Here is a 17,405-nt window from a genome sequence, read left to right on the forward strand (position 1 = left end):
CATAGTCACCTGGAGGGCGTGTTAAAGATTGCTGAGCTTTACTCAGAGTATCTGGTTCAGTAGATTTTGGGTGGGACCCCAGACTTCTCATTTCTAACAAGTTCCCCAGTGACCCTAATTGTGCTGGTGTGGGAACCACACTGTGAAAACTACTGGTGTAGGACTTTGGTTCACAACTGTGGCAACACATATGAGAATTACTGGAAAGTTTTAAAAAATATTGATGTCCAGGCTCCGTTCTAGAGATTGGTTCAACTAGCGCAGGGCTCAGTTGTCCGTAATTTTCCATAGCTCCTCAGGTGACTATAATGAACACTCAAGACTGAGAACCTTTGCTGTAGGAGAACAGTGGTTCTCAATCAGAGGTGTATAGTGGAATCACCTGGGCAGGTTTTACCTTCCCATCCTTAAATTCCTCTCTGGAGAATGGGGCCTGGGTATTTGCTGTTCTAAAGGTCTCCTAATAAATCACCTCTGTAAGTAACCAGTACTCTATATTATTCTCTCTTCATCATTTTCAATATCTCCTTTTTTCACTTACTGTATTTATTTCCTTTATTAAACTTGATTTCCTCTACCTTTGAGAAGAAACTTTCTGCGATCCTGTTGTTCCATTTAACTACTATCTTGTTTTCCTTTTATTCTCCAACTTTCATTATTATTCACTTAGTTAATAATTTCTGAAGGCTAACAATTCCATTTACCAGTTCGTTGGCAGTAAGAACTTAAGCTGATTAATAGTGATGAGTGAGTTTGTTCAGGTGCTTATTATATGCAGCCAGGTTTAGGAACCTCTGCATTATATATTTGTCTCTTTTGTCTCCCTAGAGTGAATTTCTGGAAATGGAATTGCTGGGCAAAAGGATATATGTGCTAAAGTTTGACATGTATTGCCAGATTGCCCTTCAGAAAGGGTATGTCGGTTTTACCATGCTTTCTGCTAGCAGTTGGGTGTTTGTCAGTCTTTGTTATCAATGGGGTAGATGGAAAATAACTCCTTGTTTAAACACGTGCCCTTAGTGTGTTTGAGCATTCTTTCCTATGCTTAACGGCTATTTGCATTTCTTAAGTGTGTTGCCGGTTTTGCCTTTGCCCATTTTTTTCTGGAATGTTTTTCTTTCTTAGGGTTGCCTTAGACTCTTGTATTATTTGTGCCTTGCCAATGAGGCAGAGCCATGTGGGGAGAGCTTGGTGTTGAGAGAGGGCCTAGGTTCTAATTTTAGCTCTATCAGTGGACAAATCTTTTAGCTCCTCTGGACTTCAGTTCTGTAAAATAAGAGGCTTAGCAGTGTTCCTTGCTTCCCTAACTCTGATATTGTATGTCTACTGCAGTGGACCCCTCTCATCTCTCTTCTTCCATACTGTTTCCCTTCAGTGGATCCATAAGCAATTGTGTATGGGATGTAAATATTGTGTAATTAAAAAAAATTAATATATGTCATTCAATTCATAATCCTTCAGTAGTTCTTCAGTAACATTGAAAGGCACTACCTGGTCTTAGCCTTTCTCACTTAACTTTGTTATTTCATAGAGTCATAGTTTATAGAAGAAGCCGTAGGGGTTAGGTATTTATTTCACCTTCCCACCTACTGTAAGAATTTCCTCCTGTGTTACAGAAAGGCTAGCTAAATTCAGCTGAAGCAAGTGTTTATTTATCCATTCATTCAACAGATATTCTACACCTGCTGTGTGCTAGGCATTGTTACAGGTGTTGTAGATACAGTGGTGAAAAAGAGATGACACCTTTGTTCTTATGGAGCTTACACTGTAGTGAGAAAGACAGATGCACTTATATGCCTACCTGGAGTCAGGGAGGTAAGTGTTACGAAGAAAAATGAAGCATAAAGGGGGTTAGAGGCCGGTGAGAATGTGTGGGACGCCTAATCGGTGTGTGCTTGTTTTAGATAGGGTGATTAGGAAAAGGCCTCTCCAAGGTGTCATTTGAGTAGAGAAGTAGGCAGCAAGGCATACGAATATCTGGGGATGATATTCAAGGCCGAGGAAGAGCAAGTGTGAAGGCCCTGAGTCAGAAGCTAGTTTGGCCTGCTCAGAGAATGTCTGAAAGATTATTATAGTTGGGGCAGAGTGGGAGGTAGCAGAGGGGGCATATTTTGTTAGACCGGGTCGTGTACAGTAAAAAGTATTTATTGAGAAGCTGTAGTGTGCTAGACAGTTCTAGGCACCACCTGGGATAAAGCAGTGAGCAAAGCACCCAAAAGCCTTTACCTCCCCCTGCCCCCCCCATCCCCCTGGGAGTGTATATCCTAGTAGAAAGAGATAGTAAACAAAATAATGAAGATATTTTCATGGAGGAAGAAATTTTCCTCTACCCTTCTAGGTTCTTCTGGCTGGTCTAGAATTAAACTGACAGATTAACAGGAGGCTAATCAAATGAAAGTTTAATAACATGCATACATGGGGAGACCCAGCCAAACAGTAACTCTCCCAAGTGGTTGAAACCGTTGCCTTAAACCCTTCTGTCTTCAGCTAAAGACAAAAGAGGATCTTGGGGTAGTGGTTTGGGACCTCAGAGGGGAGGAAGGCAGTTGCCAGGCCGTGGAAAAGCAAATGTTTGGTAACAGAGGAATTTTAACAAACAGACTTTGCTAGGTTCCTCCCTGTCTGCACACGTAGTTCATACTCTAGTTATCTGTGGTGATTACTCCCTTCCTGGAACAGGTGCTCTGTTTACACGCTTTTAGGCATTTACGGGGAAGGTCAGAGTTTCTTCCTGAATCTTTTGGTCCTTGATTGTTTTCAGCTCAGAATAATCTGCGTGGCAAGCAGACATTTTGGGGTGGCAAGTTTACTCCCCTGTAGTATCTAAGCAGGTGGTGAACTGCTGTGGTAAGGAAACAAGGCAGGGAAGGCGGATAGGAGGCGTGTGTACGTGGTGAGGTGGGAGTTGCTCAGGAAGACCTCACTGGTGACATTTGAACAAAGTCCCAAAGGGCTTGAAGGCATTCCAGGCAAGACGAAGACCTTGAGATGAGTGTGTGCCTGGTGGGTGTGAACTGGCCAGGGTGCCCGTGTGGCTGAGTGGAGTGAGAGGGGAGAGCGGTAGGAAGTGGGGTCACAGAGGTAACAGGAAGCTGATTATGTCCTAGTAGAACTCTGTAGCAGTTTTTACTCTGGGGCTTTTTACTCTGAGATGGAATACCAAGGGAAGGTTTTGATCAGAAGCCTGAGAAGAATTTAGATTTTCAAGGGATCCCTGGCTTACGTGCTGCAAGTGTCCTTCGGGAATTAAGGGTAGAAGCAGGGTGACTATTACAGTAACCCAGGCAGGAGTTACTGTTGGTTTGGACCAAGAATGTAACAGTGGGTATGGTCAGAAGTAGATTCTGAATATATTTGGAAGGTCAAGCCAGCAGGCTTTTGTTGGTGGGTTGGATTTAGGGTGAAGGAAAGAGACGAGTCAGGGATGGATCCAGGATTTTTGGCCTGAGTGGGTGGAAGGTTGGGATTGCCTTTAAGCGAGATGGGGAAAGTTCTGGGAGGATCTGGTGTGATGTTGTTGGTTGCAGGTGGGGTAAGGTGGGGAGAGGATCAAGAGTTTTGTTTTTGACCTTTTAATTCTGAAGTAACTATTAGACATTCAAGCGGGGGTGTTGAATAGGCAGTTGGACATCTGAGTCTGAAGTTCAGGGGAGGACTGGGGCTGGTTATACAAGCATACAGTTGGTATTGCAAGGCCTTGGGACTGGATGAGATCACCTAGGGTGTGTCTTAACTAGAGAAGAGAAGTACTGTAACGGAGCCCTGGCGGCATTCCGACGTTGAGAAGTTGGAGAGTTGAGGAGGAACCAGCAAAGGAGACTTGGGGAGTGGTTGACATGGTAGGAGGAGAACTCAGAGTGTGGGATTCCAGGAGCCAGTGAAGAAGATCGCTTTAGGAGGGAATGCATGGACCGTAGTGTCAGATGCTGCAGACCGGGTCAGGCGAGATGGCTGAGAATTGACCACCGTGTACACTGTTGTGAGTCACTGAAATCAGGACAGCAGTTTTGGTGGAGTGGTCGGGGTGAAAGCCTGGTTTAGTAGAGAATGGGAGGGGGAGATTGGAGACAGTTCTTGCAAGGACTTTTCTTTTCTTTCTTCCTTTTTTTTTTTTTTGCGGTACGTGGGCCTGTCACTGTTGTGGCCTCTCCCATTGCAGAACACAGTCTCCGGACGTGCAGGCTCAGCGGCCATGGCTCACGGGCCCAGCCGCTCCGCGCGGCATGTGGGATCCTCCCAGACCGGGGCATGAACACGTGTCCCCTGCACCAGCAGGCGGACTCTCAACCACTGCGCCACCAGGGAAGCCCAGGAGTTTTCTTTTAAAGGAGAGAAATGTGGTGGAGTTAGTAGGTGGAGGAGGTGGGGTCCGGATAAGGTTTTTGTTTTTCAAATGGGAGAAGTAACAGTATGTTTATACCCAGATAGTAATGATTCAGTAAAGAGACAATTAGTGATGATGCAAGAAGAGGAAGCATGGCTGGAATTCTGTGCTGGAGCAGGTCAGAGTAGAGGGATTGCTCTAAGGGGGGTGGGCAGTTCATTCACTGTAACAGATTGATATGTGGGCAAAGACCCATTTCCCAGTAAGAGAATGAAGTCATCCATGTGTACAGAATGTGGGAGGGGATCTGAGGGTTGGCTTCATTCTGGCCTTCTGTTTTCAGTACCGTCTGCAGCCTCATGAAGAGGAGATCTGTGAGGAATTAATTTTCAGAAAACTCCTAAGATCAGCGAGTTTAAGTTTCTTCACCACAGTGCTTCCCAGTCTTTGCTCTACTAATGCATACTGGGAGCCTGTCTGTCTTCCCAGACGCAGACTGTCCCAAATTTATTTGACCACAGAACTGTGTCTTCACTGATAGTCAATAAATAGAACGAATTTGGGAAAGACTAGCCTAGTTCATTTCACCTTACCTATAGTTTGCTGAGTCGGCCAGGGCTCTTGTTCACAAGAACAGAAGCCCCAACTCAAATGAATTTGAGCCACAGAGGGAATTTGTTAGCTCACGTGACTGGGCAGGGCAGGGCTGCATCTGGCTGCAGGCATTGGTTGGACCCAGTTGCTCAAATAATGTCAGTGTTGCTCGTTGTCTCTCCAGCTCTTAGAAGCCTTTCCTGCCTTGGGTAGGTTTCTGCTTTGTGGCAGGCAAGATGGCCCCCAGTATCCTCAAGTTGACAGCCTCCTAACTTAGTCACTTCAGTGAAAGAGAAGCCAGCTCTCCTGTTAGCCTGGCACAGAAGTTCTCGTGATGATTCTCATTGGCTCGGCTTGTCATGTCCAAACCTGCACCAATCATTGTGGCCCAGAGGATGAATTACTCTGGCACATGGGGCTCATGTGCCATGGCTGCATCTGGGGAAGGAGGAGGCCTGTGACAGACAGTCCTACCCTGACCACGTGGTATGGGTGTTCACTATCATTTACACAGTTCTTGACTGATAGCCATCTGGGCTATTTCTGATCTTTTGTTCTTCTAAGCAATATAAAGCTAGCTGAGATTTGAACACAGATTTGTCTGATTTACAGGGCCTAGTTTGTCATACTTGTAAAGTGCATTATAGCCAAGGGCACAAAATGAGCCTGGCTGGAAATGCTCTGTTAATGGAAAGATGGGAATCTGACAAATGAAGAGAAGGAAAATTCATCAGAAAGGCTCGAGACCAGAGGAGAGTGTAGGACCCTTAACACTGGTTTAGGCGACCCGGATGAAAAGCGGTCGTTCCGGGTAATTAAGTAGGCCGTAGCGTCTCGCACAGCACGTGGGCTCAGGCTCATCTGCCGTGGAGTCTTTGAGCTGCTTTGGGTGAGTTAGCTTCTCTGTGTTTTAGATTACTCTTCATTTTTTTTTTATTTGGCTGTGCCACGTGGCTTATGGGATTTTAGTTCCCCGACCAGGGATGGAACCCAGGTCCTTGGCAGTGAGAGTGTGGAGTCCTAACCATTGGACAGCCAGGGAATTCCCTGGATTACTCTTTAAAGTGAGCATAACACCACCACCTACCTCCTGGAGTTGTTGTGAATGGTTAATGAGATGAAGCTGTGAAGCCCTTGCTTCCTGTCTGGACACAGTGTTAGTGGAGGTCTGCCAGTAAGTGTCCTCAAGTATCGGCAGACCTCGTTTTCTTGTGCTTCACTTTACTGTGCTTCGCAGATGTTGCCTTTTTTTGTTTTTACACATTGAAGCTTTGTGGCAACCTGGCATCCAGCATGTCTGTTGATGCCATTTTTCCAAAAGACAGCACTTACTCTGTGTCTCTGTGCCACATTTTGGTAATCCTCGCAGTATTTCAGACTCTTTCATTATTGTTATATTTGTTATGGTGATCTGTAATCATTTATCTTTGTTACTCTTGTAATTGTTTTGGGGCGCCTTGAACTACGCCTGTATGAGATAGTGAACTTTATTGGTAAATGTGTGCTCCTACTTAAACCAACTGGCCCTTCCCCCACCTCTCCCCCTTTCCTCGTGCCTCCTTATTCCCTGAGACTCACCAATACTGAAATTAGGCCAGTTAATAACCTGGCAGTGGCCTCTAAGTGTCCAAGTGAAAGGAAGAATTGCGTGTCTCTCAGTTTAAATAAACTAGAAGTGATTAAGCTTAATGAGGAAGCCGAGATAGTCTGAAAGCTAGGCTTCTTGTGCCAGTTAGCCAAATTGCGAATGTAAAGGAAGAGTTCTTGAGGGATATTAAAACAGATCCTCCAGTGAACACATGGATGATAAAAAAGCAAAACAGCCTTATTGCTGATATGGAGAAAGTTTGAGTGGTGTGGATAGAAGATCAAACCAGCTGCAACGTTCCCTTAAGCCAAAGCCTAATCCTGATCAAGGCCCTAACTCTGTTCAATTCGGTGCAGGCTGATAGAGGTGAGGAAGCTACAGAAGAAACGTTTGAAGCTAGCAGAGGTTGGTTCATGAGATTTAAGGAAAGAAGCCGTCTCCATACGTAAAAGTGCAAGGTGAAGAAGCAAGTGCTGATGGAGAAGCTGCAGCAAGTTACCCAGAAGGTCCAGAAGATCTAGCTAAGATAATTACAGTGGCTCAGTGCCTGGTTTCAGAACTTCAAAGGACAGGCTGACTCTCTTGTCAGGGGCTAATACAGCTGATAATGATAAGTTGAAGCCAGTGCTCATTTCCTGTTCCGGAAATCCTAGGGCCCTTAAGAATTATACTAAATCTTCCCTGCCTGTGCTCTATAAATGGAACAACAAAGCCTGGATGACAGCACATCTGTTTATGACATGGTTTACTGAATACTTTAAGCCCACTATTGAGACCTACTGCCTAGAAAAAACATTCCTTTGAAAATATTAACTGCTCATTGACAGTACACCTGGTCACCCAAGAGCTCTGATGGAGATATACAAAGAGATTAATGTTTTTCATGCTGCCAACACAGCATCCATTTCGCAGCCCATGGGTCAAGTAGTAATTTTGGCTTTCAAGTGTTACTATTGAAGAACTATATTTTATAAGGCTAAGCTGCTATAGATAGTGATTCCTCTGATGGATCTGGGCAAAGTAGATTGAAAACCTTCTGGAAAGGATTCACCATTCTAGGGGCCATTGAGGACATTTGTGATTCATAGGAGGAGGTCAAAATTTCAACATTAACAGGAGTTTGGAACAAGTCGATTCCAACTTTCATGGATGACTTTGAGGCATTCAAGGTTTTGTGGAGGAGATAACTGCGGATGTGGTGGAATTAGCAAGAGAACTAGAATTAGAAGTGGAGTCTGAAAATGTGACTGAATTGCTGCGATCTCATGGTAAAACGTGGATGGACGAGGAGTTGCTTCCTCGTGAGCAAGGAAAGTGATCTCTTGAGATGGAACCTACTCCTGGTGAAGATGCTGTGAAGATTGTTGAAATGACAACAAAGGATTTAGAATATTACGTAAACTTAGTTAATAAAGCAGAGGCAAGGTTTGAAAGAATCGACTTTAATTTCAAAAGAAGGTCTACTGTGGGTAAGATGCTGTCAAACAGCATTGCATGCTTATAGAGAAAGTGTTCATGAAAGGAAGAGTCAATTGATGAGGCAGACGTCACTGTTCTCTTATTTTAAGAAATTCCCACAGCCACCCCCCTTCAGCAGCCGCCACCCTGACCAGTCAGTAGCCATCAACATGGAGGCAAGACCCTCCACCAGCAAAAAGATTATAATTCTCTGAAGGCTCGGATGGTGGTTAACTTTTTTTTTAGCAACAAAGTATTTTAAAATTAAGGCATATACATAGTTTTTTTAGATATAATGCTATTTCACACTTAATAGACTACAGTATAGTGTAAACATAACTTTTATGTGCACTGGAAAATCAAAAAATTCATGTGACTCGCTTTATTATGACATTCGCCTTATGGTGGTGGTCTGGAGCTGAACCTGCAGTTATCTTTGAGTTATGCCTGCACGTTTCGTTTTTCAGGTAGCTTTTTTTCTTAAGTATTTTAACATAATTGCAGATTTACTTAGTTATAAAAATTATGTGGAGATGCTGTACACTTTACCCAGGTCTCCCCCAAAGGTAGCATCTTGCAAAACTGTAATATGTACCGTATCACAACCTGGATATCGACATGATGTGGTCAGGATGCAGAACATTTCCGTCACCACAAGGATCGCGCACACTGACCTCTCAAGTATGTTATATAAATGTAATCATACAGTAGATAACCTTTTGCACTTGGCTCTATTCACTGAACAGAATTCTCTGGCGATTCATCCAGGTTGTTACATGTGTCAATAGTTCATTCCTTTCTGTTGCTGAGTAGTATTCCATGGTATTGGATGTGCCTCAGTTTACTTAACCATTCAACCGTTGAAGGGCATCTGGGTTGTTTTCAAGTTTCAGCTCTTAGAAAGCTGCTGTAAATATTTATTTTAGGTTTTTGTGTGACTGTCTTAATATTTCTCCTGGATAAACACTTAGAAGTACAGTTGCTGGGTTGCACTGTAGTTTCATGATTAGTTTAAGAAAATGCCAAACTGTTTTCCAGAGCAGCTGTACCATTTTATATTCCCACCAGGGCTGTACGAGTGATCCAGTTTCTCCACATCCTGGCCAGCATTTAGTGTGATAGCTATGCAGTGCTATCTCATTGTGGTTTTAGTTTATATTTCTCTGATGGCTGGTCATGTTGAGTCTCTTTTCAGGTGCTTATTTTTCCCTCTGGATATCCTCTTAGGTGAAATATCTCTTTGTCTTTTGTCTATTTTCTAACTGAATTTTTTTCTTTTCTTTCTTTTTCCTTTTTTTTACTATTCTGTTTTGAGTTCTAGATACTAGTCCTTTGTCAGACATGTAGTTTGCAAATATGTTTTTCTCAGTCTACAGCTTGACGTCTCATCTCTCAAAAGGGTCTTTTGCGGAGTAAAAGTCTTTAATTTTGGTGATGTCTGGGCTTGTTAATTTTTCTTTTTATGGATGGTACTTTTGGTGTCAAGTCTAAAAACAACTCACTTAGTTCTAGATCCAGAAGACTTTCTCTTACGATTTTTTTCTATAAGTTTATAGTTTTGTTTTACATTTTAGTCCAGGATCTATTTGAATTAAGTTTTGTATAAGGTGTGAGACTTAGGTGGTTGTTCATTTATTTGTCTATAAATGTCCAGTTGCTTGAGCAGAAATTATTGAAAAGGCTATCTTTTCCTCCACTGAATTGTGTTTTGCAGTTTTGTGTTTTTTTGGTGTTTGTGTGGAGTGGAATGGTTATTGTCTAAAAGTTTTCTGTCTTGTTAGGCTGCCACTTTTCTGGTTCTTTGGTAACAGAACAGGCTTTTGTTTTGTTGAGGGCTTTTATTGTCTGCACCTGTTGGCATTTCTGGGTTGCTGGCTTCTTCAGCTCCAAGTCTGGGATATAGGAGGCAAAGCAAAACCCAAGGAGCCACCATGGTGGTATAACTTGGGTTGCAAGGTCCCTAGCCGGTCTGCCTTCTCTCCATCTTTCAAAGTGTTCTTATGTTTACTTTACATATATGCCTGGAGTTCTAGTTGTACTTAGTGGGAGGGATAGGGAAAATATGTTTATTTCATCTTCCTGGAAGCAGTGTCCACATTTTCTTTTCTTAATTATAAAAAATTTGAACATTCAGGAAAGTATAATTGGATAATAAATACCAACATGTCTATTTCCTAGATTTAAGAGTTGTAAATGTTTCCCCATGTCTTAATATATTTTTTATTGTTTTAAAATAAATTATAGATGTAACATTTACCTCTACATATTCAGTATGCATCTCTAAAAAATAAGATTTTAAACATAAAGACAATACTTTAATGATTTTTAGCAATATCCAAATACTATCTAATACCCAGTTCATATTCTGATTTCCCTAATTGTTCCCAAAATGTCTTACAGTTGGTTGGACAAAGTAAGACCTGATCAAGAGCATGAATTGTGTTCATATTATCTTCTAAGTATCCTTTAATCTTGAACAGTTCCTTTCCTGCTTTTTTCTCCATGACACTGATTTGTTGAAGAAATAGTTCCAGTTGAACCCTGGAATGTCCCACTGTCAATAAGATTTATCTGGTGTTTCTTTTACTGTATCTCCTGTATTTTCTGTAAACTTGAAGTTAAAATCTAAAGGCTTTATTAGATTCAAGTTTGGCGAGAATATTTCACGGGTGATGTTATGTTGAACAGATTTTCTGAGGGACTCATATGCTTGAATCATTTATAACTTTTTTATGTGATAGAGAAGATGCCTTCTGCATCCTGTGATACATTCCTGGATGACATAGAAGATATTGTGTCACAAGAAGATTCAAAGCCCCAAGATAGGCATTTTGCGAGAAAGCACGTTGTTCCAAAGGTGCGAAGGCGAAATACCCAAAAATATTTGCAAGATGAAAACAGTCCACCAAGTGATAGGTAAGCTTTTCTTTTCTTTTGAAATTATATTCAGTATCATACCAGGGGAGTGGCTGGCACTACTGTATATGATATACATAATGTCTCTTTTAAAAAAACCTTTGAGGGGCTTCCCTGGTGGCCCAGTGGTTGAGAGCTCTTCCTGCCGATGTAGGGGACGCGGGTTCGTGCCCCGGTCTGGGAGGATCCCACATGCCACGGAGCAGCTGGCCCGTGAGCCATGGCCGCTGAGCCTGCACGTCCGGAGCCTGTGCTCTGCAACGGGAGAGGCCACAGCAGTGAGAGGCCCGCGTACCGCAAAAAAACAAAACAAAACAAAACAAAAACAACTTTGAAATTTTGAGAGGAAATGTGTAGTGTTTTTTTGTTTTGTTTTGTTTTTTGAATGGTTTTAAATTTAGCAAAGTCATTGACTAAAGAAGAAAAAGATGTCAAATTGCAAGTTTCTTAAAGGCAGGGCCTAGGGCAGTATTTGGCACAAAGATAGCTCCCCCCCTGCACCCTCCCCTGGCTGGATGTCTTTGCTGTTACAGTAGTTGGTGTGTAATTGTTACTCCCACATTAAAAATTTTATTGAATTTGTGATTCTTATTAGATAGTGGTGGTTTGGGCATTTGGTTTTTCTTAGCAAATTTACAAATACTTGTGGATCATCTAAAGGCATTGGGCACAAATTATTGTGCTGTTTACACTGTTATATTAGGTCTCTAGTGAAATTCTAATACAACGTAGCCAGAAAGGAATATGCAGTTACATAGTTTTAATATGCTTATATTTGTTTACCTAGTAAATTGTTGAGAGTTTTAATACACTTGATTATTTTGTTTGGAACAGATTCATAAGATGTGTGAATTTAAAATTTGCTTATATTTTAATGAATGAAGTTTATTAAGTTTGTCCTAAACATGTCGTTAAGGTAATGTCTATTTAATTATTAATTATTAGGGCAATCCAAGTTGAAAGTCCTTTTATTTCCTTTGTAAAAATATTACATTTTTCAGAACTGTATTTTTATATATGGAATGCTTTGAATAGTGCTGTAGAGTGACAGATTTTCATTTTGATTCAGTTATTTATATCTGTAAGTTATAAAATAAAGATTGTAACTAGTATATAGTAGTCTTTAGATGTATTTAACTTTATTTGCCATTGCTGCTAGAACCATTTTCTGTGCTATTGTTATTTGTTTGTACCTTTCCAGTAGTTGAACTTAGTGGTAATATTTAGTAGTATTGAATTTAAAATACAACTCAGAGAAAAGATATTTTTTGTACAGAGTCTTAACTTAGAATCCTGTGCTGTTATTTTATCTTGTATTTAGATTTTTGGTGTAACAGCAGATTATGTATTAAGTTGGTGCATTTAATCAATAGCCTGTGAATGGATTGCAGTGAGTGAGTATTTTTGCATAATGGGCCCAGAAATTACCTAGTGCTTTTTATTTAAAAAATCCCTTAATGAGACTTTTTTTTTTAATTCATTAACAGCACTATTCCAGGCATACAGAAAATTTGGATACGGACTTGGGGTTGTTCTCATAATAATTCAGATGGAGAATATATGGCTGGACAACTAGCTGCTTATGGATATAAAATTACAGGTAATGAGATCTGTAATGTATTTTATTGATTAAATTTTTCAGAGATAAGTTTTTTAGAGATATCTTTTCTAACTTCAGCAACTAAAGGACATTTTAGCATAATTTGATGATTTTAAGGGAAAACAAAATGATACCTAATATATGTTGTCTAGATAACTACAGTTGACCCTTGAACAACACAGCTTTGAGCTGTGTGGGTCCACTTATCCGGGGACCTTTTTCAATACATACACTGTTATGTTTACAGTCCGTGGTTGGTTGAATCCTAGGATGTGGAACCCTCGGATATGGAGGGCTGGCTATGGCACTTGAGGATATGCGGATTTTGGTCTCTGCCGCAGGTCCTGGAACCAATCCCCTGAACATACTTAGGGATGACTCTGTGTGTGTGTGTGTGTGTGTGTGTATAATATTAAAAAAAAATTTTATTTTGAAATAAGTTTGGACTTTCAGGAAAGTAGTAAAATTGAGAGTTTGTATATGTCCTTTATCCAGGGTCCCCTAATCTTAATATCTAACATAATTGTAGAATAATTAATAAATTGGGAAATTAGTGTTAGCACAATACTATTATCTAAACTACAAATCTTGTTTGAATTTTGTCAGGTTTCCTATTTACATCCTTTTTATGTTCCAGGATCCAATCTAGGATCTCACCTTATGTTTATTTGTAATGTCTCCTTAGTCTCCTCCAATCTGTGACAGTTGCTCAGTTTTTTCTCATCTTTTATGACTTTGACACTTCTGAAAGAAAATCGATTATTTTGTAGAATGTCCCTCACCTTGGGTTTGTCTGATAGAGTAAGGTAATTGTGATTACCTTAGATTAGAGTAAGGTAATTATGCATTTTTGGCAAGAAGAGCACAGAAGTGATATTGTATCCTTCTCAGTGCATCACATCGGGCAGGGGGCTTCATGATGTTAGTACACCACCCCTTGTCTGTCAGATTTCTCCACAGTAAAGTTACTGTTTTTCTCATTGTAACTAGTAAATACCCGGTGCCTCCTCAGCCTCTTGCCTAGTAATTTTAGTATTCGATGATTTTAGTATCTGTTGGTGGATCTTGTCTGCAAGTTATTACTGTGATATTTGCCTAGTGGTGATTTTCTATTTTCTTCTTTTCTTCCACATTTATTAATCAGAGTCTTCTGTAAGGAAGGGCTGTCCTTTCCTCCCCATTTTATTTGTTGATATCAGTATGAACTCATGGATATTTATTTTATTCTATAGGTTATAGTTCAGAGCTATCATTATTTATTTATTTTTATTTATTTATTTATTTATTTATTTATTTTTTGCGATACGCGGACCTCTCACCGTTGTGGCCTCTTCTGTTGCGGAGCACAGGCTCTGGATGCACAGGCTCAGCGGCCATGGCTCACGGGCCCAGCTGCTCCGCGGCATGTGGGATCTTCCCGGACCGGGGCATGAACCCATGTCCCCTGCATCGGCAGGCGGACTCTCACCCACTACGCCGGCAGGGAAGCCCTATTTATTTTGTTTCTTGTATTGTTCCAACTTTGGCCATAGGACCTTGTTTAGACTGGCTCCTGTGTCCTTCAAACATGCCCCCATTCCTTTTTGAGCACTTCCTTATTTTCTGGCACCACAAGATATTCTAGTGTTGTATTTTCCCTTCCCCAGCCTTGGAAGCAACCACTTTTCCAAGGAATCCTGACCCCTTTCATTAGGAGAATAGTGTGTAGAACCAGACCAGAGATCTGGGCACTAGTTGTGCTTATTGCTACTGTGAAGTATCAGTGCTTCGAGGTTCTCTCAGTGGACAGAGTTAGGGAATATATATGTATATGAACTGGCACATCCATCTGTATCTGTTTCTGTTGTATGTACAATAAATGGGAACATAATTCGAATGCTTTGTGAGAGGCAGTGAATGGCCCAATGCTTTATATGTGTTATCATGCTTAGTCCTTGTGACAAAAGGACATATTAGCATCCATTCATATAGGTGAGAATGGAGAGGTTGTTTCTTACTTTAAATCACATGGGCGGTAAAGTCTGTTGCTCCAAAACATTGCTCTTGACCACTAGTCTGTATCACATAGCACATTGCCTTTGCATGTGTAGTTGGCCTGTCCTAGCTTCAAGATGGATGTGAGGAGAAGGGCAGATTGGAAAGTTATTCCTTTCATAGCATTGTTTCCTTCAATAAGTAAGTAATTGTATGTCATTAACTCTGTTTTTGATAACTCATTCTTTTTTTAAAGAATTTATTTTTATTTATTTATTTTGGGTTGCGTTGGGGTGTTGTTGCTGCGCTCAGGCTTTCTCTAGTTGAGGTGAGCAGGGGCTGCTCTTCCTTGCGGTGCGCAGGTTTCTTATTTCGGTGGCTTCTTTTGTTGTGGAGCATGGGCTCTAGGCACGCGGGCTTCAGTAGTTGTGGCACGCGGGCTCAGTAGTTGTGGTTCATGGGCTTTAGAGCACCGGCTCAGTAGTTGTGGCGCACGGGCTTAGTTGCTCCATGGCATGTGGGATCTTCCTGGACCAGGGCTCGAACCCGTGTCCCATGCATTGGCAGGCGGATTCTTAACCACTGCACCACCAGGGAAGTCCTGATAACTCATTCTTTAGACAGCAAAATCAGTCTTAAAACAGGTAAAAACACTCAATCTGCTTTTAGAATTACTTCTCTGTGTTCATTAGTAATTTTTGTATAATTTAGCCTGTACTTACCTTAATACATTCTGATGGTACAGTTTGAAAATTAAGAAAATAGCCTTTAAGATAACTTCCTAAATATTAAAAAAATTCAGAGCTTGACTTATCCTAGGTGATATTTAATATCTAACACATGTTAATTCATTTTAGCCTATTAGCAGGTTTTTAGTATTATAACAGTACTCTTCTATGTAAAATAAGTCTTGATGTGTTTATACAAGAATATTAAACTTTGTTATGCAAACCTAATTTTCATTTCTTATTTGGGAATAGTAAAAAGGGGAATTGGTTCCTTAATCACTTGAATGTGAAATTTATTTTTCTTGTTACTGTAGTTTATTTCTTTTATATGCCTGTATTACTTATATGTATTTGTATTAATTTTACATACTGTGATTTTACCCACTTCAGAAATTTAGCAGTTTTAATTCTAGTCTGGCTTGCATGCAGTAGACTGTAGGACCACTTTCTTACTTGTCTAGATGCCATAGGCCCAGAAAATATAAACATTAGCTTCCTTAAAATATTTAATAAGGAAATCTCTACAGGTCTTTCATTTAGGTTAGATATATGAATGATTTCTGGATACCTATGCCAGTGGTCTCTTTTGTTATTGTGGAATAATGGGAATTTATAAAAATTATTATTGCTTAATAGTTTATAATATTTCATTAATCACATGTAGACCAAAAATATTTTCGTTTAACTCTGTAATTGATAAGAATGAGATATATAATAGATTATGTATAATGTACACAGAAGTTACTGAAAACAGTATACAGAGAAATTCAGAAATCTCAGTTACCAATGGTAGATATTTTTACTATTTGGGGAAGAAAGAGAGATTAGATATATACTTGAAATTGCTACTTTTCTAACTGTGTGAATCTAGGAATATAATTACTCCATAGTAAGACCTCACAGAGACTTAGAGAAGTAAATGCTTGTTCGTTGCCTCTTTCAAATCCTTTTTATTTTGAGGAAAAGGGTGGTTTATAACTTATAATGCCTGCTTGCTTCTCATTTCAAAGAATGAAACCTGCTGAGGAAAAATGATGTCATTCTCTAAAACTCAGATACCTGTTTGCATGATAGAATTAAATTAGTATTATGGAAAGCAGTTAAACTGTCCTGGTAGGTACAGTGGCTTTTTACAGAAGTATGATTTGAACACAAACATTTCATGAGTGTGTTCTTCAAGTGAGCAATTTTTATAGACTAACCCCCTCCCCCACAAATAATGCTGCCTTGGTTATTGTTTTTGGATTATTTCTTTTGGAATGTTGGTCAATTATTTTCATTGTCCTCATTGGTGGCGATCTTTATATCTTGAGAATATATTTAGTGTTTGAATGGTCACAGGTCGTTTGAGGCCAAATCTGATGAACAAGTATTGTGGTATGATACTCATATGTTGGGACTCTTCATTACTGTGACATAAAATAGGATACATGCTGATTTTTCTGATCTCTACATTCTAGTTTTCTTTTTCTTCTTTAAATAGAGCATGGGAACATTTAGTTTTTTTTTTTTTTTATCTCGTCTTTTCATCTCAACAAGAATCTCCTCTTGTGATAGGAAGCATAAAACTGTGTTTCAGCCATCTGCCTACTAAGTGGCACTAGTTTTGATTCTGTACTAAATTGTGTGTTATCCATACAAATTAAGTAGTGTTAATTTTGTTCTTGTTTAAATCCTGAGCATTGTTTTCCTTATGTTTGAGAGTGAACTTGCATGGTTCGTTAGATTCTTTACCTTTTACAGAGATAAAGAGAAAATCTAGTTCACTCTTGTGAATTCTAAAATACTTTGGCTCCAGGTCCTGACTTTTTTAACTTGATATTATGTCAAAGTGAATGCCCAGTCATAGTTAATAACTTGCATGATAATCACATTATTTTGATAAAAGTTTTAAGCTCAATTTTCTCACTGGTAGATGCGGGAAAACTTCATCTTTTTTAATCGTTTTTCTCTGGGAACTTTCGATCATTTTTCATCCTGTTCCACTTTTGGCCTGACCTTTTCAGGTCACTTAAACTTCTTGTTTGCATTTCTTGTAGCATGTAAGTGGTAGTACTTCAACTCACATTAGTTGCAGTAATTTTTGTGAATAAATGCACTGGAGTGCTCAGCTGTATTAAGATGACCAGTCTTTTCAAAATTGCTGGCATTCTGATACTGAACAACTTAAAAATATTTTTTAGTTTTAATATTTTAGAATTTTTTTTTCTAGGACTTACTAAT

At 39.9% G+C, this 17,405-nt stretch overlaps 1 protein-coding gene across 2 annotated transcripts in view; it reads left to right on the top strand.

Annotated features, from left to right (window-relative positions):
• Window positions 1-17,405, top strand: part of CDKAL1 (CDKAL1 threonylcarbamoyladenosine tRNA methylthiotransferase) — a 649,761-nt gene that overhangs the window by 2,077 nt on the left and 630,279 nt on the right. For both annotated transcript variants that reach the window (XM_082664020.1, XM_082664021.1), the window contains 2 exons: window positions 10,706-10,880; window positions 12,368-12,480. In XM_082664020.1, coding sequence (XP_082520146.1) covers window positions 10,706-10,880; window positions 12,368-12,480 — 288 coding nt within the window. The remainder of the gene's footprint in view (window positions 1-10,705; window positions 10,881-12,367; window positions 12,481-17,405) is intronic.

Source organism: Grampus griseus, assembly GCF_964374135.1.
Source record: "Grampus griseus genome assembly, chromosome: 10".
Lineage (NCBI taxonomy): Eukaryota > Metazoa > Chordata > Mammalia > Artiodactyla > Delphinidae > Grampus > Grampus griseus.